The 25,374-nt window shown below is 34.3% G+C and overlaps 1 protein-coding gene across 4 annotated transcripts in view; it reads right to left on the bottom strand.

The window, feature by feature from the left end:
- Positions 1-752: 752 nt before the first annotated feature.
- LOC106790326 (peroxidasin) overlaps positions 753-25,374 on the bottom strand; it is a 214,106-nt gene continuing 189,484 nt past the window's right edge. For all 4 annotated transcript variants that reach the window (XM_014755144.1, XM_014755135.1, XM_014755152.1 and 1 more), the window contains exons 7-8: positions 14,644-14,783; positions 753-973 (exon numbers count right to left, since the gene is read on the bottom strand). In XM_014755144.1, coding sequence (XP_014610630.1) covers positions 876-973; positions 14,644-14,783 — 238 coding nt within the window. In that variant the 3' untranslated portion in view covers positions 753-875. The remainder of the gene's footprint in view (positions 974-14,643; positions 14,784-25,374) is intronic.

The raw sequence follows: 25,374 nt of genomic DNA, 5'->3' as shown, positions 1-25,374 counted from the left end.
TTGTAGATGTGTGTATGTGTCTGTGTGTGTGTGTGTATACGTGCGTGTGCGATGTGTGTTTGCTTATATATATAATATGTGTATATATAATATAACAGTATCGGATGTCCAGTCACTCGACGTCCATTATTTTTCATTTTTTTTTTTTTCTTTATTTTTATTAATAATATTATTAGTTGTATTATTTAGTATTATTATTATTTTAATAATTATTAGTATTATTATTTTATCCCTTCGTAACGGGCAAAGATAAAGTATGCTCGCAACGATACTTTGGAACGTGCCGTTTTCCGTCGAGTTTCCACACGCGTAATATAACATTGTATAAGATCGTGATCGATATAAACGTTCGTGCGACGAATTGTCAACTATTGAACACCCGGAAATGAAATTTCGTTGCTCTGAGCTTGTGTAAAATGTAAATAGGTCTCGTGTTTATATCTCAGAATATTATTTATATTTATATATCTATATGTATAAGATTTTGATTTAACACGAGACCAATTCGAACAGAGTTTATTTAAACCTAATAATTACTCCTTCGAACGCGCGTATTACTTTTTAAATCGTGAAATTATTCAAAGGAACACGGTGGACACTCGGCTACAGGATGAGATCCTTCCGATTCATCCAATTTTCTACTCCCCTTTTTTTTTACTTCATCGTTCTTCTTAACTTTTCCTTCCTTTTTATATTTTCCATTTTTGACTTCTTTTTCTTTTTCTTTTTCGTTTTCGTTTTTTTTTTCTTCATCGTCTTTTTCTTCTTCATCTTCTTCTATTCGTTTCAGCCGATTCCTATGTCCTCGCTCGTGATAAAGTTAATTAGCACCATTCGTATCGCGGAGCTACTTAGCAGCACCTCAGGTATCACGGTCACCTCAAAAACGAGGACAATGTCGCAAGGATGATAAGAATCAAGGGTGCCCTTGAACAGTCACTTCCACCATGCTGCATCGCTGCTGGATTCTCTCCTGAAATCATTTCATATTTATCAGATTAATTAACAAATAATTATTTATTAAATCTCAAGTTTATATATCATGTTTTTCTTTTTATTTTTCAACACGTTGAAATTAGCACACGACATTTGTTTTATTTTTATTCGTAGATAAAATTAATTCGAAAAAATATCGTTAGTTCTTACGATAAAAATTAATATATCACAAATACATTTTTTTTCGTTTAGAAGAAATATAATTAATAATTATATAATAATATTTGCATCAACGTCGCAAGTTTTATATAACCATTGAGTAAAAGTGTTGTATAATATTTTCTTCTTATACTTTATTTTTTTTTTTTTTTTCTTTTTATTTTCTTTAATGGAATAATCGAAAAAGTATTAAGTATATCGAAAAAGAGAGGAAGAAACTTTTCCCTCGAGTAAGTTTAATAGCCGTTAAAAGATTTTACGCATTGAATGAGAGAAGAGAGAGAGAGAGAGAGAGAGAGAGAGAGAGAGAGGAAGAAAATAGTTCGATGCGAAAAAACTTTTCCCTTTTCCCTTGTCCCTCTCTCTTACGGAGAGATAAGTTCACTTCTATTTTTCCCCGAACGTTTCGTTTCCGAACGAGTTAGAAAGTATTACTATTACTTTCCATTGTGAGAAATGTATATGTGTGTGTATATATATATGCGTAAGGTACGTAGAAACGTTGTACTTACGTACAACCTTGGTACAAAGGGCCACATGCGCTAGGCTATTCTTCGAAAACGGTCTAAAACAATATTTCTAGAGAAAAAGTTTAAGCCGAAAGTTTGAAAGTGCTAAAAGAAAGAGAGAAAGAAAGAGAGAGAGAGAGAGAGAGAGAGAGAGAAAGAGTCTTCGATTATCTGTTATTGCGAGAAAACTACACGATTGGGCCGTTTTGTCACGTTACTTGGCGATTTTTCAAATCGATTTATGGATTTGAAGGTTCATATAAAATAAGATCTGCTTTCTTTTGCTTCCTTCCTTTCTTGGTCACTCGCACACACACAACTCTTAGATACATTCTATTATTTTTCTCTCATACCTTTTGATTCTTTTTCATACCGAACGAGAAAATATTTTCTTACTCTCCGACGGATAAATGGAAAGTTAGCCGGATAGTTTATCTCGCCTTTCACCAAGGCCCTTTTTCTTATGTCGAAGATTCCCATACGAAAAAAAAAAAAAAAAGAAGATACGATAAAGATGAGACGATAACTTTGATGAAAATGTGAAAAAAGGGAATAAGGATCTAAAGTGTTGTTGATCCGATCAAATGATTGTAATAAAAGTAAAGATGATTTACCGATGAGCTTTCGATTGTCGAAAACGAACGAAAAGATTACTCGTGTGAGATAAATGAAATTAAAGATAGAAAGGGAAGAATACATTGTACATACATATATATATAAGAACTAGGTCAGGATTAATATAAAGCTTATGATACTTTTTGTTAATCCTTGATCCACCTCTTCTGTCTTTACCTCTGCCTGAAGTACTTTTAATTCGATTAGGCCCACCTAATTGCGCCTAAGACGATGAAATTGAATTTTACGTCGAATCACCCTAGAAATGAGATCTTCGAATACTTTATTAGAGATCTGCGATTACTCGGAAAAGGTAGAACACGATTTATTAAAACTGGAGAACTAACTTTCCTAGAAGAGAAAAGAGAATAATTAAAATCTATATCGCGAAGAAATGTCTATTATCTACAATTACCTATAAATTTAATAATAAATTATCATTTTTGTCTTATACATGATGTCTGTGTGGTCTTTTCGACCAAACGGTGTCAACAAAAATAAGAAAAAGATAAGTTATATCGACATAAATTATTTAAAACTTTATTACAAAATTATATGACATCCTGTATATTATATATAACTATTCCTAAATATAAATTATCGAAATTATCAAATTTTTATATATATAATCAAAATATTCAAAAAATTATCAAATCATTTTTATATAAATAAATTTAGTTTTCACACAATATATATTTACACTATAATTTACAAACGACGGAGACGAATATCTTATTTCTTTTATTTATTTCCATCAATTTATCTATATTTAATGATAATAACGATAATTAAAAAGTTGTCACACGAAAATAAATCGACGCGTCGGTTTTGGTTACAATTAAATAGAAAAGCCAAAATGTTGTGGGAAGAAAACAATACCGTCAACATCCAACGTATATATATATATATATATATATATATATATACGAAAGGGTTCATGGGAGTAGAAAGAGAGAGAGAGAGAGAGAGAGGAAAGGGGGAAAGGGATAGATATAACCGTAGGCACCAGTGGTGAGCAACAGCAAGCGGTTTAATGGGCCGCAAAACGATTATTGGCTAGAATTAATCTCAACAAGCCAAGATGTGTCCGCTCTAAGGTTGGATGGAAATTTTATCTGATTTCTTCAACCAAAAGAGAAGATAGAAAGATAAAGATAATTTCAATCCGATGAAAATATAATTTTTAATATCTGAAAGTAACGTCGATCGCGTACACTCTCGTTAAGACTTTTCTCATTTCGTTCGGGAAAGATTTTAACTTTGCGAGGAAGACAAGTACAGCACAATTTCGATTCAATTAAAAATCCCGAGAAATGAGAGAAAGAGAGAAAGGAAAAGCATCTAGGAAAAATTTACAGCTTTGTTTACGTGACTCTTTCGTCACTTAGAAAACTCGTTCCTTTATACGTGAATCGTCGCTTCCTTAATTGAATAAACCAACCTCTTTTTCTTATATAACTATATAACTATATATATATATATCTATCTATCTATCTGTCTCTTACTCATTCTTTATCTATTGCTTCGTCTCATTGAAAATACTTTTGTTAATTGGACGGAGAAATGAATTTCTATATTCTTAGAAGGTATGAAACGATTTCCCTCTCTTCTATCAGAAACGGTTTTCTCCCTTTTGCCTTTGTAATAAAGGATGAATGGAAAATCATTTTCTAAAGTAATTCCCTTCTCGAAGGTTGCCTATCCATCCCGGAGTTAACGTCTATATCTTGCTTCTCACACACACACACACACACACAACAACAAACTAATTAAATAATAATCCTCTCGAAATGTCCTTGTAGGTGTCGCGGAAATATACCTTACGACGGATTGGCTGTCCTCGTTTGAATACGTCAACGATTCGACCCGAACACATTTTTTCTACAAACCCTTTACCCACTTTTTTTCACCCCGATCCCTTTCCTGCTTACTTCTCTTCCCTTCCTCTCTACCTCCTTCCCTCCCACCCAACTGATTTTAATGTATTCCGTTCTCTACGGCGCGAACTTCTCGAGAAAATTTAACGAGCACTAAAAAGAATCGTTCTCGGGGATTACAAAGCAAGAAATTGCATCTACCCGATGCGGAACAATGCTCGTGAACGTGGCAAAGAGAATGAGATAAATTTTTGTTAAACAAAATACTAAGATGGTAGAAAGAGAGAGAGAGGATCCTTTTGTATTGTGGAAAATAGCCAATTTTCTATGCTGGATATTATAATTTGGCAAAGAACTTTCTCGTTTCTCTTACTTTACTAAGAAACTTTCATTAACGATATAAGAGAGGGAGAGAAGAAAATTCCAAAAAAAAAAACAAAAAAAAATAACAACAAAAAACCCACGTAAGCTCAAACGCGTGTACATGCATATGCACACACACACACACACACACACACACAGGCCATATCACAAGAAATGGATAACACTTTGGATGTTTCTCTTTTCGTCATTCGTTTCGTTTTTTTTTTTGTTTTCTTTTTCTCCCTTTTTCCTTTCTTTGTATCAAGCAAATAGAACTCGAAAGTAACTCGAGGAAAAGCCGTCGTTGTTACGAAGCTAAACAGTTTCATTCGCGGTGATAACTAGAAACGCTTCGGGCGGTCGCAGTCATTAGAAACTCAAGTAGGTACTACCCTTTCCCTTCGTTCTCTACCTTGTCCTCCTCCTCCTCTTCCTCTTCCTCCTCTTCGTCGTTCTTCTGTTTTACACGTTTCATCGTCAACGAGTTCACGCTCAACATTATTGTAACGGCACGTCGTAAACGAGATTGACAGTACTCTACTGACGAGAGGAGAGATTATTAAAAGTTTCATGTTGATACTTCTGCCCTTACTCGGCACGTTAGAATTACTACAATATACGATTTATAATTGCATAAACTATTACATATGTCTACTGTACTAATAATACATACATTACTATTTCTATTAAAGTTTAATTAATTTTCTCAATATTTATCTTTAACGAATTTTATAATGACCTGGACGAATTATAATAATAAATAGAATAATTATTATATTTATTTCTCGCGTTATATGATTTTTATTTTTATTTATATTTAAGGATAATTTTTAAAAAGTATTAAAATTATATTTTATTATTATTTTCTTCTCGAAAGATATCGTAAACGTTATGACGATGAAAATTTACGAAAGAGATCTATCGAGAGTGATCGAATACAAATGATTATAAGAGAATTGGTTTTTTATTTTTCTTGTTAATATTTTTCCTATGATAATACATTTTGTTAACCAAAATGATTATTAATTTTACATTTTATATTTTTATTTGATTTATTTTTGTAACAATCGCAAATGTATTAACGACGTTATTTTTGCGAAATAACTACAACGACGAGTTTTATGCGAATGTTTCTGGCAAGGGAACGTCAGGAAAGGAGCCACGAAATTTCTATCTTCTGACCAGAAAGGTCGCTCGCGGGAATCGAGCGTTAACTTTATCCAACGTTCTTTTGGGCTTTTACTACTACTACGACTAAGACGAAAACTGGCATTCGGCCAATACGAGCACGCCGCAATTGCGATTGTTTATTACCGACTATATTGTATAAACTCTCTTTCCCTCTTTCTCTCTTAACCGTTGCCCAGAACACGCTAAATTTTCTCCTCACAATCGGTCTATAAACCCTTGCAAACGTCTAAAAGAATCACCGAGTGATCTAAACGCGTAAATGACTCGGAAAGTGCATCGTTTTGTAAAACCCGTTTTGATAATATACACGTATGCGCGTTTTATTATTATTGTTTTCATTTTTATCCGTGAAATTATTATTTTACGTAAGTAAATGCAGATAGATAAAAACTCAAGTAGATATTTTTACCGAGACTTTCTCTATTATTATAACGAAAGAAAAAGAAAAAGAAAAAGAAAAAGAAAAAGAATAAATACCTTTAGCATAGTTTCTTATCAATTTATTATTTATAAGCGATAAAGGAAAGAAAGTTGAGACAGAGGAAAAGTAGTAGCCTTTAAGCACAAAGATCATGCTCGATAATAAAAGTTTCTTTGGTGTAACGAATCGGTAAACCAGGAATACTCGGAGCGAGATAAAGGATAAAGGAAAACGAATGAAACGTATAAAAGGTACATTTGAGATTGGCAGGATCAAAGAAAACTGTAACTCGATTAAAGCACACCCAGCCCCTTTCACTCACTCTCTCTCTCTCTTTCTCTTTCTCTTTCTCTTTCTCTCCTCTAATGAATTAATAATCTCGAAACGGATGGTGATTCGTTAATCTATATTCTCGAGAGATTTAACTGTATTTCCCAAAATATCCTACTAATTATACCGATAACATAATCTCACAAACAGCATTCGTTAGTGCACGTATATATATGTGAAATATCACCCACACACACATAAGCGAAATATTCTATAGGTAAGCACTCTTGCTAGGAAACTCCCGAACATTTCTCATGGGTCACCGAAAGGGAAAAAGGAGAAACATTGAATCAAGCCGATAGAAAAAGAGAAAGAAATAAAAAAAACATTGTCTGTCGTAGGAAAAAGGAAAAGAAGAAGAAGAAGAAGAAAAAGAATAAGAAAAGTAAAAAAAGGATAGGGGGAATGCAAAATGAGCCGTCGAGTAGATATCCTCGAGAGATTTCTTCTTTCTTCTTCCTCATATAATACGATTCCACGTTAAGCACGATTCGCGAGAGAAGAGCTTTGCAAACTCCTCACGCCCGTCGTCATCGTCGATACGAAAGCACCAATGGTTGGCCAAGAGAATCGGATAGGGTGATAGTAGTAGTAGTAGTAATAGTAGTAGTAGTAGAATAGTAATAATAATAGTAATAGTAATAGTAATAGCAGTAGTGTTGATGATGGCAGTCTTCTTGGTGCCGGTGATTACGAAAGGGTGAGGATTTCACTGATAGGATGAAACGGCATGCGGTTCCGCAAGAGTGAGAGAGACGGATAGATAAAGAAAGAGAGCAAGAGAGAAAGAAAGAGAGAGAGAGGGAGAGAAAGGAATAGGTGGAAAGCAAACGTGTCGTAGTCGTCCGGAGCTTGTGGCCAAGGATATTAATAGCTCGGGCGTGACACCCCACGAAATAACCTCCCTTCCATGCCAGGACCAACCGACATACTCCATAACCGCTCGCTTGTCTCCTAGTAGGCGGAAACTGGGCCAAGAACTGCTCATTTTCGAGAACGTAAACTTCTTCTACTCATCCACCAACCCTTTCATTTGTATGTGTATGTGTGATTTTTTGTTTTGTTTTATCTTATTTTTCCTTTCCATTTGAATATACATATTATTCAATATTTCTTTATCTTTTCTATTCATTCTCTACAATTTAACATTTATCTAATCATTTTTCTCTTCAGTCTACTTCTTAGTTTTACTTTTACATTTTTTTTCTGTTTTTTTTTTTAGTAATATAAATTATCGTACGCTTTGAAATTCTTTTTCCCTAGACTCTGAGCAATTGCATCAATGGCTCTCTCTCTCTCTCTCTTTCTCTCTTTATCTTTTGAGAAAAGTTTGCGTCCAACAGCTCATCACGACTAAATTTAAGATCAAATATAACGAAATCTTGCTTGAAATAATGAGAGAGATAAAAAGATGAAACGTGACAACTTACGCTAATTTGTCAGACAGATATATTAAGTTAACCTTAACATTCCTTCTTTCGAAAAATTGCAGACTCTACTCGCAATCAGATATTTACGATATCGAGCAAATGTTTCTAATACGTGAAAACATATATTAATCCAAAAAAACAGATATTATCTTGAATAACTATTATTCTAAATGACACAGAAGAAACTATCCTTGATTTTAAAACATTTTACGTTACAAAATTGTGTACCAACGATATAAAATCAATATATCCAATAAGTCAAAACCTTTCTTATCAATTCAAAAAGACAAAAATTAAGATATTCTCGAATAGCTACAAACCACAATTATTATTTTCAATTTTATAAAACAATTATTAATCATCGAAATAATAAAACGTAAATAATAAGAAAGAAAATCCAAGAGTTTAAGGGTAAAAATAAGGCAACTAAGCTATGTTGAAATAAAACAAGTAAAAGTAATAATAACCTTTCAACCTCCTCCCTCTCCCCGTTACCGTGAAAATCCATGACTCGTTAAAGTCCTTGAAGTTACATCGACGATAATTTTTCACTGACTTTGTGGAAAAGGAAAAGAAGTTGAGGAAAGAGAAGCCGCCGTTTAAAACAAAACAAAAAAAACAAAAAAAGAAAAGCGAAACGCGCCAAGAAAATGAAAAGGGGGTTGGAGAAGGACGACAGGGGGTGGTAGTAGGAAAAGTGGTAGTGGTAGGAAAGAGTGGAAAATGGGAGAGGGTAGTAGGAGTAAGGGGGCTAAAATGAAAGAAAGGAAGAGACATCGTTGGAGAGTAGACCGCGTGGAAGTAGAAGACGTAGACTCGAGTAGTTCCCAGAGGAGGTAAAGCCGACGAACGAGATAGTACCGAGTAATGTGCTCCATCTCCACCCCGGGTCACATTTAATTAATAACCGCGGCATATCTCGAGAGTAATGTATATTAATTGTGAAAAAGGAAGAAGAAGAAGAAGAAGAGGAGGCATACGAGCCGACCCTGCTGCACGTTCTCGCTGAACAAAATTAAAGCCTGCCGCTACCCCGTTGCCACCACCTTCTTCCTCTTCTTTCACCATTTTCACCTTCTTTTTCTTTCTCTTTCTCTTTCTCATTCCTCCCCCTTTTCCATTGCTTTGCTTTTCTTTTTTTTTTTTCTCTTTTGTTTTGATTCCTTCCGTTCGAACCACGAATATATTTTTTATTTTTCACGTTTTCAGGATCGTCGTCGTTTCTTTTTTCCCGATATTACGCACGTGTATTATCCGTAACTATGGATTAAAAAGGAAACTTTTGAATTACTTGGGTTTTAATTTATGTTTTTATAAGGTCTTCAAAAAATACAATACTTTTGAGTATCTCATACGCTTGGTGAAGAAAAACAGGAGGAGGTTATATCAACGTTGATTTTGAAAATATTTCATTTCCGAGTTATATGACTGGAGTATTGTTTTACATCCTATGTACAGGTGTGATTAGAAATAATATAAAATGTATGAAGAATAAGAAAAATATATATGTAATATTATTCACACAACGTATTATTATGTCAGTTGAAAAAGAGTTGAAAGTTTCTTTAAGTAGATAATCCCGAATATGATTAGACTGTTAAACAAGTAGTAACGTCAGTTATGCAGTCATGCAGGACTTAACGTTGAATATTCCGGAAATTTGTTGAAGAAAGTAAAATTCCGTATTATCTCACGAATAATAATATACCATTAACAATTTCCATCAGACTCGTTTCCATTGTAAAAATATGTACGATCTTTGGGTAAATATTAAATTTTTTCGTAACTTTTTAAACGACACAAAAACGATACGAAAAATTATAAATTATAAAGCAAACGATCTCGCGGACCGATTGGATAATCATTTAACTAAAAATACGATCAGCTTTACGTATTTTATCCGAGGACGGATAATCCATACAATAATCGTGGGCTATTAAATGGTTCACATCGTTCATTTTGTACGTGTCTTCCTTCCCCTCCTCCTCACCCCTCTACCCACCGTCCACGCCGTTCCTATACGTTCTCTCTTGCGATAAATGAAAAATTCAACGATAATGAAAGAGCTATGTCGTCGCGCTTCTGACACGATAATGATCGAGTACTGGGGGTAATGAAATATTTTATTAAACGATTGTGCCCGCTCTCTATATTCTAGTCGTTCATTAATAAACGAAATCGAAAATTACCTGGATATTGACGATAATGATGATGCTGATATCTTTCATTATGATCATCATATAGTTTTCGATTCTAATATTAACGATCTAACGAAATACCATTAATTGTATTTTAATACCCGACGTCAAGTTGTTGTCTTAATTTTAATAATACAATTGACGTTTAATATGATTTCAAAAGGGGAACAATATTATATTTATAAAGAATATAAATACACGCGTGCAATTCACACGGGGTGAAAATGAAATCTTTACAAAACTAAACTTCGAGAAAATGAGACGAATGTTTAGGTTTTATATTACAAATACTACATTACATATTATACATATTCAATCAAGTTTTCAATTTCAACAAATGACACGTATGGCTTATGGTAATTAAAGTATGAAATGAATGCTTTGGTGTTCAGAAACTCAATCAAAGGGAACGCTTTATCCGATGCAAAATTTACATTAAAATCATTAGAATATTTTTGTAATCTTTTTGTAAGAATTCGCGATATTTCTGGTTGGACTTCATTAAATTCTCGTGGATGACCAATTGATGTAAATGATTGTTCTCATTTAAGTATCACTTTATCATTTCGTCGAGTATCAAATCGCAACGATTCTAAAGAAGTTTTTACTTCGAAAAACAAAAAAAAAAAAAAAACAGAAAATTCAAATAACATATTAATACATTCGGTTTCGGTGATGTAACATTAGAAATTTTTCTAATTAAAATTATTCAATTCGTATATAGAGATTAGAACGTACGTATTCGCGTGTAACAGTCAAAGCTTTGAATTTACAGAGACATTGTAAAAGCACGTATCTCAGTAGAAGGATCGAAAGCAATAATAACACGAATCCCTTTAAACAGAAGTCAAGTGCAAAGCGTATTACAGATTGTGTTTCTGTTTCTCTGTGTTCTCTCTCTCTCTCTCTCTCTCTCTTTCTCTCTCTCTCTCTCTGTCTCTGTCTCTCTGTCTCTCTTTCTATCCGTGTGTCAGTCCGTCTATCTGTCTGTCTATTTGCTTATCTATTTCTATCTTCCTTTATCCTTTACTCCTTTCCCTTTTGTTTCCAAGTCAAACGATCTTGGCTTTCTAGAGCCGTCAGTTACTGCAAGCTTTAACCTTCGAACGAATCAAAGTTTCCTAGCTCGGGGTATCGAGCCATCTCGAGGTAATCCAGCGTAAATAATGCAGGTCGCTCCCGTAACGTGACTTCCGGACGTGTCGAACGTTCCACGTGCGAAAACTCCTTGGTAGAAAAAGTAGTTGAGCCCTTGGCTAAAAGTTTTCAACAAAAGCCGACCACCACTACCACCAATAAACTTACTGCTACCAACGGCTTTCGGACAGTTCACCTATCGTCACCTATTCCATCCTAACGTATATACACGTATCTATATATTTATAAATATACACATATACAGAAAGAGAAAGAGAGAGAGAAATATAAAGAAAGATCTTTCTTGGAAATTCAACAGTTAAAAATGTTCGAGAAAGAACAAAGAAGAATTCCCGTCATCGACGTCGACTTACCTACGATTTCGTTCCGGATAGAAAAGTTTTATGGCTTCGTGCCGACCGCAAGACTAAAAGCAACCGAGGAGGGTGAAGTAAAAGGGGGTAGTAGTAGCAGGGGGTGGATGGATACTCGAGAAAACGATAGCTGAGCAAGTAAGAAAAGTAAGAAACGGAAAGCAGAAGGCATCGAGGATGAAGGCAAAAACGGGGAGGGGGTTGAGACAACGGGTAGAAATGATGGGGGATGGGGGTAAGGGGTTTGAGATTTGAGGTAGAAGAGAAACTCTACTATGGAAAGGGAATGGCTCGACCTGAATATTTTCACAAGGAACTTTTCTTTGAATACGCCATGCAACGGTGGCACGACGACACGAGCCCCCTTCGGCATACGAAACACCGTGGGTTTATACCGGTGAATCGGAAAGACGCTGCCGCCTCTCTGAGAAAGAATAGAGAAAAGGAGGTCACGTGCCGCCGTTTGACGACAACCGTCGGGAAGAATAAATTCCAAAGTTTTTAACCTTTTCGAAAAGAAAGCTATCGAGTATACACGCTGATCAACTAAACGTTGCATATATTTCTTTAACATCTTTCTCTTCTTTTTCTTCTTCTTCTTTTTATTATTATTTTCTTTTTTTTCTCGTTAGTAATCATTCGAAAATAGACGTCTCGCGTTTTATAGAAAAATCACGCTGATAGAATTAATTTTGATATTTCTTGTAATATCTTTTTCGTCGTGGAAAAACTTATAATTAAATTTGATGCATAATTTTAATGTAAAAATAAAAAATCGTTTAATCGATGTGTCGTCGTAGGTTTAACGTTTAAAAAGTACTTACGCGTATTGGTAAGAAAAATAAGAAGTTAAAAGTAAGCAACCGGGGAAAAATGATATTCAAAGTTAAAATGTAATCGGAACTTCTGTTACGTTTTTGTCTCGCATTGAAAACGCAAGGAGAACGAAAGAAAAGTTTGCGATAGCTGATCCTAAGAAAATCTCGTCGTCTTTTTTATTACTTGCTCGGAAAGGATCGTTAGAAGCGGTTAAGTATTCTCGCGAGATAGAATACTCCGCTTTTTATTATGAACTTTTCAACGAACGTATGATCGACGTTGACTATGAGCACGAATTCGAACTTAATAATATTTAAAAACTAACAAAATTATAAGAGAGTAAAAGAGAATGTGAGAGAAGGTAAAGAAAAATGTACAATTTTTTACGTGACCACCACGAATAAACCGAGAAATTATAGTTCGAATGATTAAACAAGAAAAACGGGTTTTAAATTTACGATGCAAAATGAATTTCAACGGGACTCCCTCCCCCTACATTCCGATTTTTAACGGACCGAACATAAAAAAAGTAAATACTGCGATTTCCTCTTCGGTATTTTTTTATACTAAACGAAACACGATTTGTGAAAATTCTCTCGGGAAAAATCATGTTACATCAATCGGAATTGTAATAAAACAATATTATCGAAACAATACTCGAGTTGTAAACAAAATTCCAATACGTTAAAAGCGAAAAGAAAAACAAATAATTATTCTCTATCAAAATTGGTGATTAAGCAATAAAGTTTTTAACCGCGAATACAAAAAGTGTCGAATACACGATGATTGAAATTAAAAAACAAAAAAAAAAGACAAAAAGGAAGTCAAACAAAGAATAAAAAGAAAACGCGATTTTTTTTCAATCCCATTCTATACGTGATTCGCGGTGAGTTTGTTAGTACATGCATATATATATATATATATACATAGATATATACATGCATGCATAGATACGGACCGATACCGTAAAATATTCGAAGGATTTTTCGAAAGAACGAATCTCGTCCACGTTGATGGTGATATTTTCGACCACCTAGATTTTTTCCCGTGAGATCATCCCGCAGAATTTTTCCATCGGATAAATAAATTCAACAATGAAAGTACCTCGGTGAAAACGTACGCTCAGGAACGGAATTTAAAAATTCAACGACGGGAAGAAAAAAAAAAAAAAGAAAAAAAAAGAAAATATGGAAGAAAAGGAAAAAAAAAGATCAATGCAATCGAAGAGTTTGTTCGTTGTTAGAAAAAGAAAAAGCCTTCCCTAGTCCTTCGATAAACGGCTGGCAGGCCATTTTCTTCGAGTAGTATCCCCGCGAATGACGACGTTTCTTCGGTAAATGCTTCGTAACTTGAACGAAATGGAAACTGAAATGAAACGGAAGCTTCGAATAGCAATCGAGTGAGCCGTCAATGGCAGGAATCTTTCCTATTCCCATTCTCACCCATATTCTGATTATTTATTCGCATTCTACCAGTATGGTGCTCAAACTTTTTTTTTCATCCCTTTTTATAAGCTAAAAAATAGACGAATATTAAAAGGGAAAACTGGTGGAGGAAGAAGGAAAGGAAGAACAAAATAATACCAAAAAAAAAAGGAAAAACAAATAATGAGAGAAGCTCAAAAGTAGCACCATTGAAAAGCCGTGAAGGGTCAATTATCGATTTTTCGATAAAGTGGAAAATTACATTGGTATACACAGTAAATATATATTTATATATATATGTGTGTGTATATATGTTGGGGAGGAATTGTTTTAATCTTCCGTTTCTCCTTCAAAGCCTCTCAAGCTTCGGCTTGTTATCAGTACGGAACAGAACGTCTTACGTTTACTCATCACAATCCTACAATTAACTCGAAATACTCTTATTAGAGAATATAGAATACCTAACACAAAGAAAAATATAAGTGGGATAAACTTGTAAAAGATAACTTATTAACAATCGAATCTTAAGTATACTAAATTATTAAAAAATTCAGTCAGTGTGTAATATTTTTAACAAAAAAATATAATTAAATATAACATCTTAGACAATATATTTATCATTAACATAAACATATTTGTACACACAATTTTCATTAAAACGTATACAAAATATTATATTCCTTTCTTGTATTTTTTTTTCATTTGTCATAAATGTATCGGGAAAAAGAAAAACTTATAAAAACGTTTCAGAAAAACAAAGTATTAATGTAAAATAAATAGAATAATGCAAAAGAACGTACCGTTTAGCACGTGGACAGATACGACAGTGACCGCGGCAACGTCGGCCAATGCGCAACTATAGTTCCCACTGTCTTTTTTATTCGCATTGGCAATGTAGAGCCTTGAAACAGCTCCGGCCGATCCCATGTCGGTTTTCACACTGAAACAGAAAAGCAGAAAGCACGTAGTAACGTCTTCTAAGGAATTCCTTATCGTTCCGAGTGAACGTGAGTGAACGTGCGAAGAAAAACTCTTACATATATGTTATACATACGCGTGTATGTGTATGTGTATGTGTGTTGTTCATTCAGTGAATAAGAAGGAGTATAAGGATACAGGGTGAACATAGAAGAGATAGAAAGATAGAAAAAGAGAGAGAGAGAGAGAGAGAAGGATATAAAGAGAGACGTGGTAAAAGGGAAAGAGGGCGTAAATCAAGTTGCCCTTTTCCTCTCGATTCTGTCGTCGACGGATCGACCATTTCTCAAGAGTCTACTTCTCTCTCTCTCTTTCTCTTTTTTTTCTCAGCCTTTTTCCTTTTACTTTTGCACAACTCGAACTATAGGACAAGAAAAAAAAAGAAAAAAAAGGAAGGAAGAAGCGAAATAAAAGAGGAAAAGTTTTAGGGGAATCACGTGCGAGACTCGTGTTATGATCCTAGGATTTCTATTTTTGTTACAAAAAAATATCACGATATCGTGTATCCGATTTTTATCTTCATTTATAAAATATAAATGATTTATATTTTATATATATATATATAAAATAACAAGCGTGCATGAATTTTACTTTTGCACGATCAGTAATTTAAAATAAACCAAAAAAAAACAACCTTAACATTTTGCAAAGAGAAATATTATCGTTATTAAGATTATAGAATATTTATTTGAATAAATTACAAGTCTATAATTTGCATTCCTTTAATAACAAAACATTTTATTTCAATTAAATATTTACCACTATTTTACCTTGAATTTTAGAATAATGAAAATGATTACTATACTCGTATTGATATTGATCAAAAATAACTCGAAAAGAGTAACGATAAAACGAATAGTTCAAATCGATGATAAATCATCTTTGTTAGTTTCATTTATGGTTAAAAAACTCTGAAGGATATTAAATGTAAAAAAAAAGAGAAAGAGAGAAAGAGAGAGACAAAGAGAGAAGTTATAAAAAAAGAAATTCTTCTTATAATCCTTTGCACGATAAACGTTCGCCAATGAAAACTCGCGCGAGCACTTGCATTGAGGTTAGAAGGAATAGAGAAGAGACCATTAAGCAAGAACTACGGCAAAAGTCCGTTTGGATATGATGCGGAAGGAAAGCGTATTTTAAGGACCGTGAGAGCTAAGGCTAAGGAGGTCGGCAAAAGGATGATACCCAGAATGCTGGAGGCTATATGCAAGAGAGAGAGAGAGAGAGAGAGAGAGAGAGAGAAAAGGAAGAATGAGGAAGAGAAGGAAAATGAGGCTGCTGTCGGTGGATTCCTCACGTTGGACTGGTTTAAGAATTCATTCGGATTGCCGAGATGCCAGGACTCATCCTGAGCCACAGGATGAGTCCTGGTCTCGGTTCTCCTCATCCTTCGACTCTTGATGGAACCCTTTGAGAATAACGCATCAAGAACTTCAGCACTCTTATCTAACGCGAGTAATGCCACATACTGCAAAAGATACCATAAGAGCGTTAAAAGCACTTGTTGCCAACCCCCTTTATCGTTGCTCCTATATTTTTCCCACTCTCTCTCTCTCTCTCTCTCTCTCTCTCTCTCTCTGTCTCTCTCTGTGTCTCTCTGTTTAACCTCAACTGGTCTGATAAAAAAATCTTCTTTTATCGAAAGTGGGGAAAAAAAAGATCCATTAATCCTATAGTTAAAATATTTGTCGTTATGATGGATCGCAAAATGAAATCTAAAAAAAAAAAAAAAGAAAAGGAGAAGAAAAAAATCGATGGAAATCATTAAAATTTCTCAATGTTCCACGCTCGAGGAATATTAACTTTATCTACAATGCGTATCTTTGTTATTGATATTCTTGTTGCGAAGAGATGATTGTAAAAAGATAGAAAAAAAAAAAAAAAAAAGAACAAGATAAAAATGCTAAATAGAGAACGAGAGAAAGAAATTAAGTTAATAGGGTAGACGCGCGTCGTATAAAACTTCAAAATGACATGACAACGATAGATGTCACGGTAACGCGTATTATACAGCGTTGAAATTATTGGACAACTGTGGGGTTGGCTGGCCATCGACGAAATCTGTCGATGCGATATTTCACCAGGAGGAAACTCAAAATCGCGGAAAGGGAAGATAACAGTCGAACTAACGGGCTACTCGATATAACACTTCTCTCTCTCTCTCTCTCTCTTTTTTTCTCTTTTAGTATAGGTTCACAAATATAACGATATTTACATTGACATTTTGTGTTCACATCACACGGACAAAAGCTTTGGTGGAAACAGCCGGGTGTCTGCCTGTGTCTCTTTCTGTGTGTGTGTGTGTGTAGTCTGAGTACTCCGCGGGAAAAGCACGCGACATCGAGCCGCGTCACATTGCGACTCCAGCCAAAATTTCCTGACGATTGGCATCCCTGCGACAGGTACGCGCGTATACACATACACACGTATCTATATACGTAACGTCGCTTGCCATTTCGAACCAACGAACATTGCCATCACCCTTTCATTTTGTCTCACTTTCTCTCTCACTCTCTCTATCTCTCTCTCTCTCTCTCTCTCTCTCCCATATACGCATTCTCATCATCCTTTTCTCGCGCTTATTGGACACATTTACCGCATTGTACCGCAACCGTGCACCGCACATAACCACCCCTTCTACTCTTTTACTCTCTGTCTCTCTCTCTCTCTCTCTCATCCAGCAAACATTCGTAACCGCGAGAATTTTATACGAATAGCTGCCTGGCCTGCCTTATCCAGAAGCCACAGTAGCTTCTCCCGTATGTTTCATGCAATTTAAACTGGCGCGACCTTTTGTAAAAGAAAATTCATAGTTTTCTACCACATCAGGATTAATATTTTTCAAAGAATTTTGAAAGATACAAATGGATAATACTTATCCACATATATTTTCTATTTCTAGAAGAAAAGAAAAAAAACAAAAAAGATATATTAATTTGTTTTTTTTTTTTCACATAAGTGAAATTTTAATTTCTTTTCCCCGTTTCACATCAACACGTAATAATATTCTTCATTTAAATGAAAGTGTAATCGTTCTATAAACTGTATGAAGAAAATTCTAAATAATTTGCTTAAATGAAATTTCATTATTAGGAAAATGTATTAGCTTTCGAAGTAAAATGCGTAATAGATAAATTACGGGCTTTATGAATTTGCCATTCGCTAAATTTGGATTGAAGTTCAAAACACTAACAGAGATAAGAAGAAAAGGGAGAGGGTGACGAAAGGAAAGGAAAGGAAAGGAAAGGAATTGGGATGGGAAAGAGATTAAGAGAGTATTTCGACTTCGTTTCGTTGAGAAGAGCTTATTCGTACACAATTTCCTGTCGTCTTCGTGGAAACTAAAGGGAAACTTCACGGTCCTCCTATTAATCCGACCAAGTTAGATTTTGAATTTCGCGACATTTAATGCACCGAGCTTCCACGGAGTTTATTAGGCTTCGAACTTAACTTTCAATTGTTAATTGTGTGTCTGCTCTCGTGCCGTCATCTCTCTAGTTCAATTCTTTCACATTTTTATTTCAAAACGTGCCTCACTATCTATCAAATACAAATATGTAAACTCGTTGAAATCTTTGCTCGCTAGGGAAAATAGGGAAAAATTCTATTTGCAGGTATAAGAAGATAAAATAGAAATAGTTTTCCTTTGATCACGATATACAACACGAGAGAGAGAGAGAGAGAGAGATGTAGACGACCCTTCCAAAAGGTACCTTGATCACGAGAAATAATATTAAAAAAACGAGCTCAAAGAAATCAAATGAAAGCATTAATATAGAAATTCAATACTACAAACAAGATACTATTATTATTATTATTATTATTATTATTATTATTATTATTATTATTATTAAAACATTAAATCCTATTCTTTCGATAAGATAACAAAGCGGGACGTAATAACGAGACAAAAGACCTTACTTCGAATAAAATCTACAATTTGTGATCGTCAAAAAATGTACGAGCAAAGAATAGAAAGAAAGAGAGAGAGAGAGAGAGAGAGAGAGAGAAATAAAAAAGAAACGAAAAAATATATAAGAAGAATAAATAAAAAAAAAAAATAAAAAATATAGGGACAGGGATGAAATGAGAGGGAAAGAAAAAAAGAAAAAAAGGAAATTAGATCGAGAAACGAAATAAATGAATTTTCATTTCGCGACAATCAAAAAAGAGACAGGCAACTCCTCTTTAACCTCCGCAACATTGTTCGAAGGCCGTAGGCAATTAGTGACACTCGTACTCTCTTAATGACATTCCCACGTCGATCCAAACTCGCCTTGGTTTTATCCATTTATCCGGTTCGCGTTCCAACAGTTCTTCGAGAAAGCAGAACGTCCGATATTCTCTTCTCCTAGAACTCTTTCCTTTCACCACCCCTTAATCTCCCACTCAACTCCACCCGATCCCCTCTCTTCCCTCCTATCACTCGTATTCTTTCTCTCAACTTTAGCTTCCTCTTTCTTTCGGCATCATCGTTTTATATTCGCAAGAATTTAATTTCAAGCATTACCCTCAACTACTTCTCTATTTTTCTTTGAGAAAGTATATTTGTATACGTGTAAATGTATGTGTGTGTGTGTGTGTGTATTTTTGTGTTTGTATGTATGCGTCTGATCAAGAAAGACAGAACAAATCAATGGATATCGAACGCCAAAGTGCATCCTTATAACAAATTATTCGTTCGATGCTTCCGGATATTTATTGATATTCTATCTCTTTCTTATTCTACGCTTTATCCATCTCCCATCAATTTCTCTCTAATTTCGTTTTTTTTCCTTTTTTCTTTTTTTTTTTCTATTTCTCCGCGTTTTATCCTCGTTCCATTTCTTTACTTTACTCTAAAGAGGCTACAGATCCCATTTCACCCTTCACAATTCAACGAGACTTTACTCATGTATTCACAACTGTAAACGTTTTATTGGAATGCCAGTTAAGTGACACTTTGAAAAACGCTTAACTGAATCCATGGAATCAATGTGGAAATTAAACTGAATCGGGTAAAAAATGTACGGGAAACATATTATATTCGAAATGTACAAATTTGTAAAAGATTGAAATAAAAAAGAAAGAAAAAAGGAAGAAAACATAGAAAACAAAAGAATTTAATACAAATGGAAGACTGTTAATTTCTTTTAGATCATCTCTTTTTGATCAATCCAGCTCTTTCATTTAACGTTAGAGAGAAATAGAAAAAGAAGAAGAAGAAGAAGAAGTAAAAAGGGTTAACAAAACTTGATAAAAGTTAGATGATTTTTGTCTCTCCCTCTCTCTCTCTCTCTCTCTCTCTCTCTCTTTCTTTTTTCTTTGAGAAAGAATCTACTTTTTGCTTGGATACATACGAATATTTCCTCGGAAAACTAACTTTACTCGTGAAAAAAGAAGACAGACAGACAGAAAGAGTGAGTGAGAGAGAAAAAGAGAGAGAACAGAGCAAAAGTAGAGGAGAGTAGAGTAGCTTACATATGTGAAAACTCGATGCACTGGCGGAATGCACTACCGTTCTTCCTCTTCCTCGGTTTTCTCCCTTTTCTTCTTTATCCTAAACGGAGTGCCGACTTGCACGCTACAGAAATTGCATTCCGCGCGTTAACGCCCCTACCTCCTGTGTCTTTTTCTTTCTTTTTTTCTCTTTTTTTCTTGGTTTTCCTTCCTTCTTTTTTCTTTTTAATATCTTCACGTTTGTACGTACGTAATATGTAAGTACTTGCACGTTTGAGTGCAAGCTTCCGAATAAGCCGAAATGTTAGTTTTTGCTTCATTCTCCAAAGTGTTTCATCCACCTCTTTCTCCCCTTTCTCCACCCCTCTCTGTCTCTGTCTCTGTTTCTCCCTCACTTAGCTCTAGAACATTACTAAGTAAAATCCTATGAACTTCCATATACTCAGGATGCTTAGCCGCGCCTCGTCGTCTCAACGAGCTACTTTGTCTTCATCCAACCCTTTTTCCATCCCCGAACAGAACAGTTTACAATCAGTAGCTTTTTAACGATTTTCACTTTTTACTACCCCCGTTCTTCCTTTTTTTCTTTATCTTTTTTCTTATTCTCATTTCCATATGTTTCTTTTTTTCTTTCTTTTAGTTTCTTTTTTACCCTCCCATCCCCCCTAATTTTATTTCGAACTCGTATAAAGCAAGAGATCGTAAGTTTTGGTGCGTACCGGACAAAGGTATTTTTGTTCCCTTGTCAAACGATGCCGAAGCAAAGCAGCTCGAGTTTCCTCTAGCAATTCTTTCTCTACTTTCTTTATTTCTTTCCTTCTTTATTTATTTTTTTTCTATCTTTTTTTCTTTCCTTCTTTCTTTCTTTCTTTCTTTCTCGGCTCGTTTTTACGCATTGTCTCACGACTCCACCTTCTTTGCGTTCAAACGACAATTTTTTTCCCTCACCACATTTTCCTTTCCTTCTCGCCAATACCATCCTCCCTTGAGATCCCGACGTTTTACAAAACCAACAAATTTTCCTACAGTAAAGCCCGAAAAGGAGATTTAAGAGTTCACCGATTTCTATGTTTATTTACTCTCTCTCTCTCTCTCTTTCTCTTTCTTTCTCTCTTTATTTTTCTCTGCTTTCTATCAATGTTCTTCTACTACTATCTTTCTTCGCTTCCAAAAGAAGCGTTCGTTTTCCTGCAGAGAATATTTACACCCCCACCCCCACCCCACCACCCTCCTTACTTTTCACGGTATAACAAATGGCACACCTTTTCCATTTAGAAATATTTTATATGCCACGAGAAGAGAGAAAGAAAAACAGAAATAGTAGGAATAATAAAGAAAGAAAGAAAGAACAAAACAATAAAAAAAAAAAGGAGAACAAGACGTAGGTAAGGCAGATTCACATACTTCAGATGCGTGAATTTCTCTTTTACGTTTAAACGACAAAATCCCTTAAAATGTTCATTTTTCTTCCCGTTGGTAGGTAATGCATAACACGAAACGTTCTTTGAAAATACGTCCTTTACATTCACTAAGCTGTGAAGGAAATTTATGAAACCTTTAGATCGCCTTTCTCACGTCAACATTGTTAATTAAAATTTATACTTTACTATATTTCGACGTCGATTCATTCAACGCTTCCACCGGCATCGTGAATCACGCCGCCAAACTATTTATAACGTCTAACGTATAGAAAAAGAATCTAAAGAATAATAGCCGCGATATACACGCTCGATTCAACATAGATTTACCTATTACGAAAGTAATTACATTCTAAGTTTAACTATGCGAAAAGAAGGAAATTATATTTGACGGTAATTTTACTACGTTAAATGTTATTTTAAATTAATGTTCCTGCTCAAATAAGAATTACTTTTAAACGAATCTAAGATTTTTCCTTTATTAAATTTCAATTCGAGGTTAATTAAAAAAAAAAAAAAAGAAAATGTCTTTACCTCTTTTATAGCTTGTTATTATAAATTATATTATAAATTAGGGAAACCAATTTCTGATAAATATGTAGTCAGAAATTTCATATATGTAAATAACATATATATATTGATCGAAATACTACAAATTGATGATATGAATTTAATATACTCATTCCCGACATATGAGGAACACGCTCGGTTATTTTGTGTTGATATTTATTAATAAATAAATAATAATAATTTTGCAAAATCGTTTATTTTTTTTTTTTAATTACAAAACTAACTAATATCAGCTCTAAAGGTATAATTTGTTTTAATAAGAATAATAAAAAAAAAAAGTTAGTATTTTCAAAAAGTGAATATCTCTTTAATTTGTTAATGCAACGGAATAATAGTAAATGGAAAGGAAAAAAATACATTTGAAAAATAATTTCCCTACATTTTGATGAAAGGAACGTAAGAGGAAAGTATTAGATTAAAGAAATCTTTCTCGTTTCATTTTTCTATCTCTTTTTTTTCTCTCTCTCTCTCTTGGACGGTTGATATTCTCCAAAACAAATTCAGTAGTAAGAGTCAATATTTCGCGAAACGGTACGACTATGCGAGAATAAGCGAGCGTGTATTTCAATTTCGCGAATAGAATAATGAAGCCAGACGAGTCTCGTCAACTCCGACTCATTTTCTTGTTCAGTCTTTCTCGTTGCTCATGTTTACTATGCCAAAAACGGAGATACGTCAAAAAGATGACTCATATACAAAAATTAAATTCCCAACCTTTCATTTCTCTTATCATTACAAAAACTTACTTTAATATAACCCAGGAAATTATTATTTTTCTATCTTTTTAATTTAACGATGCTTCAAATAACAGAAAAGAAGAAAGAAAAAAAAGAATATAGAAATATTTCTCATTAAAAAAAATAAATATCTAAAATATTCTCAAATATAATGACCGTCGCGACGAATGCGTTGCAACATTAAAATAAACTACAAGTAAAAATTTCGCGTATGCTTGAACCGATAGAAAGAAAAAAAAAGAAAAGGAAGGAAAAGGACAAAAAATACAATGCTCGTTTTACACGAACTAGATAGCACGTTGATACTTGCTTTTAGCGGATAAACAAGATATCCATCGAATACGAACGATTTGTCATTGTATTGTAGAGAATCGATCTTTCGACCTAAATATAAAATGCCATCGAACGAACATGATATCCGAACACCGAATCTAAACTTTTAAGCTTTCCACCATTTATCATACAAAATGATTTTTATCTTCTATTCAATAAATTTAAAATAAAGAAAAAAGAGAGAGAGAGAGAGAGAGAGGAAAAAAAAAGAAGAATCGCTCGCATCATTTGAACCGGAAAAATGAAATAAAATAATAAAATACGTTTCGTTGTGTTAGGAATGCGAGAAATGTAATGTGCGATGCTTATGACAATGCATGGAAAATTTTAATCAAAATCTTTTATTAAATTATTATTATTATTATTATTATTATTATTATTATTATTATTATTGTTAATCCTCCTTTCTCTCTCTCTTTCTCTCTCTCTCTCTTTTTTTCTCTACTTTCGCGCACACATATTCTCTTAATTAATTCCATATGAAATTTTCCAAGAGGGATAAGATAAAAATTTGGAAAGTATTTGCGAGTCATCGTCGTAGAAACAAACAATCGTGGATTTTAAAAACGTGGAAAACGAAATTTCTCAACGTACGCGTAAAATATCGGTGAGAGCTTTAACAGGTGGTCAAGCGATTTTCTTTTCGCACATGAGAGAAGAAAAAATACAAGAAAATCTAAGGGGAAAAAAGTGAGCGTGGGTGATAGAAGAAGTCTAGTCCCTTAGAGAACAGTTTCTTTTCTTTCCTAGCAACGTGTTGTACGTGTTCGATAGGAACCAGTCTTCTTCTTCTTCTTCTTCTTCGACATTTCTAAGACAGTGAATGTCGACATTGTTCCTGCCGATCTCGAGAGTTACGTTAAATTTAGAAAGAGAAAAAGAATATAAAGGAAAGAAAGGAAGGCAACGAAAAGAGAGAGAGAGAGCTCGACCTTCTGTCGGGTGTCGTAGCCTTTGTCAAAGAGGGTTTTACGCGACGTAAATCTAAACGTTCACCAAGCCGCGCGGGACACGTAGAAGCCGAAAAGCGCAAACTACGTACTAACTCTCGGCACCCATAGTGTGTATGTGCACCCTTTTCTCACTCTCACTCTCTCTTTCTCTCTCTCTCTCTCTCTCTCTTACAGATACACATACGCACACACACTTACCTAGCTCCGTTATCTCCCAACGGAATTTCACGGATTATCCAGGATTTTCCGCGCGACACACGAGCCTCGCTTATATTCTACTCCGTCTACGACAAACGTTCACGTCACGAATTCCCTTTTATCCTTTTTACTTTTTTTTTTGTCTTTGTTTTGTTTCTTCTTCTTCTTCTTCTTTTTCTTTTTTCTTTCTTTCTTTTTTTACAAGCTGAACCTTACATAAGTATGTGTCTATGTTTGGGTATGTATATACGTGTACGAGATATAGTTTTATAGGGAGATTTATTTCGTTGAAATTTTGTCGAAAGAATATTTTATATAAATATCTCGCGATGATGTATTAAATAAATGAAAACAATTAATATTCTAGTGTGTTGCAACAAGAGTAAGAAGTAAATGAAATTTGTACAAGATTTAATGGAAATACGAAAGGAGGGAAAAAAGAAAAATTAGAAAAAAGTAAGAGAGTGTTAAGTTTTGTATCGTAAATTAAAGAATATAAGTGAACTTTTGTTTAATATCGTATGATTCGATGGAAAATTTTTCGAAACAACAGCAGTAGTAGTAGCAGTAGCAAACGCCAGCACGATTCACCCCACGGACATCGACTTATACCAAAAAGCCCAACCCGTTCTTCAACGACCGACATGGGAATTCTATTATCCGCGGAAGGAGATGGCAAAAGGAGAAAGAAGTCACGGTGACGACGCGACATGAAAGAAAAGGGGGCTGGAATCTTCCACTTTCGGAAGAAAAGCTTTCTCCTTTTTCCATGTCTATCTATTTTAGTCTGTCTCTCTTTTTCTGTCCTTTTTAGTTCCGCTTCATTGTTTTTCTTCTTTTCCACTTTTATAAGCTGTAGAAACAATAGATTTCGAAGAATTTCTCAGGTGGACTAACTTTGCCAT

Source organism: Polistes canadensis, unplaced genomic scaffold (assembly GCF_001313835.1).
Source record: "Polistes canadensis isolate GaletaPanama2010 unplaced genomic scaffold, ASM131383v1 scaffold_7, whole genome shotgun sequence".
In the NCBI taxonomy this organism is placed as follows: domain Eukaryota; kingdom Metazoa; phylum Arthropoda; class Insecta; order Hymenoptera; family Vespidae; genus Polistes; species Polistes canadensis.
This window is presented reverse-complemented; position numbering and strand designations above follow the sequence as displayed.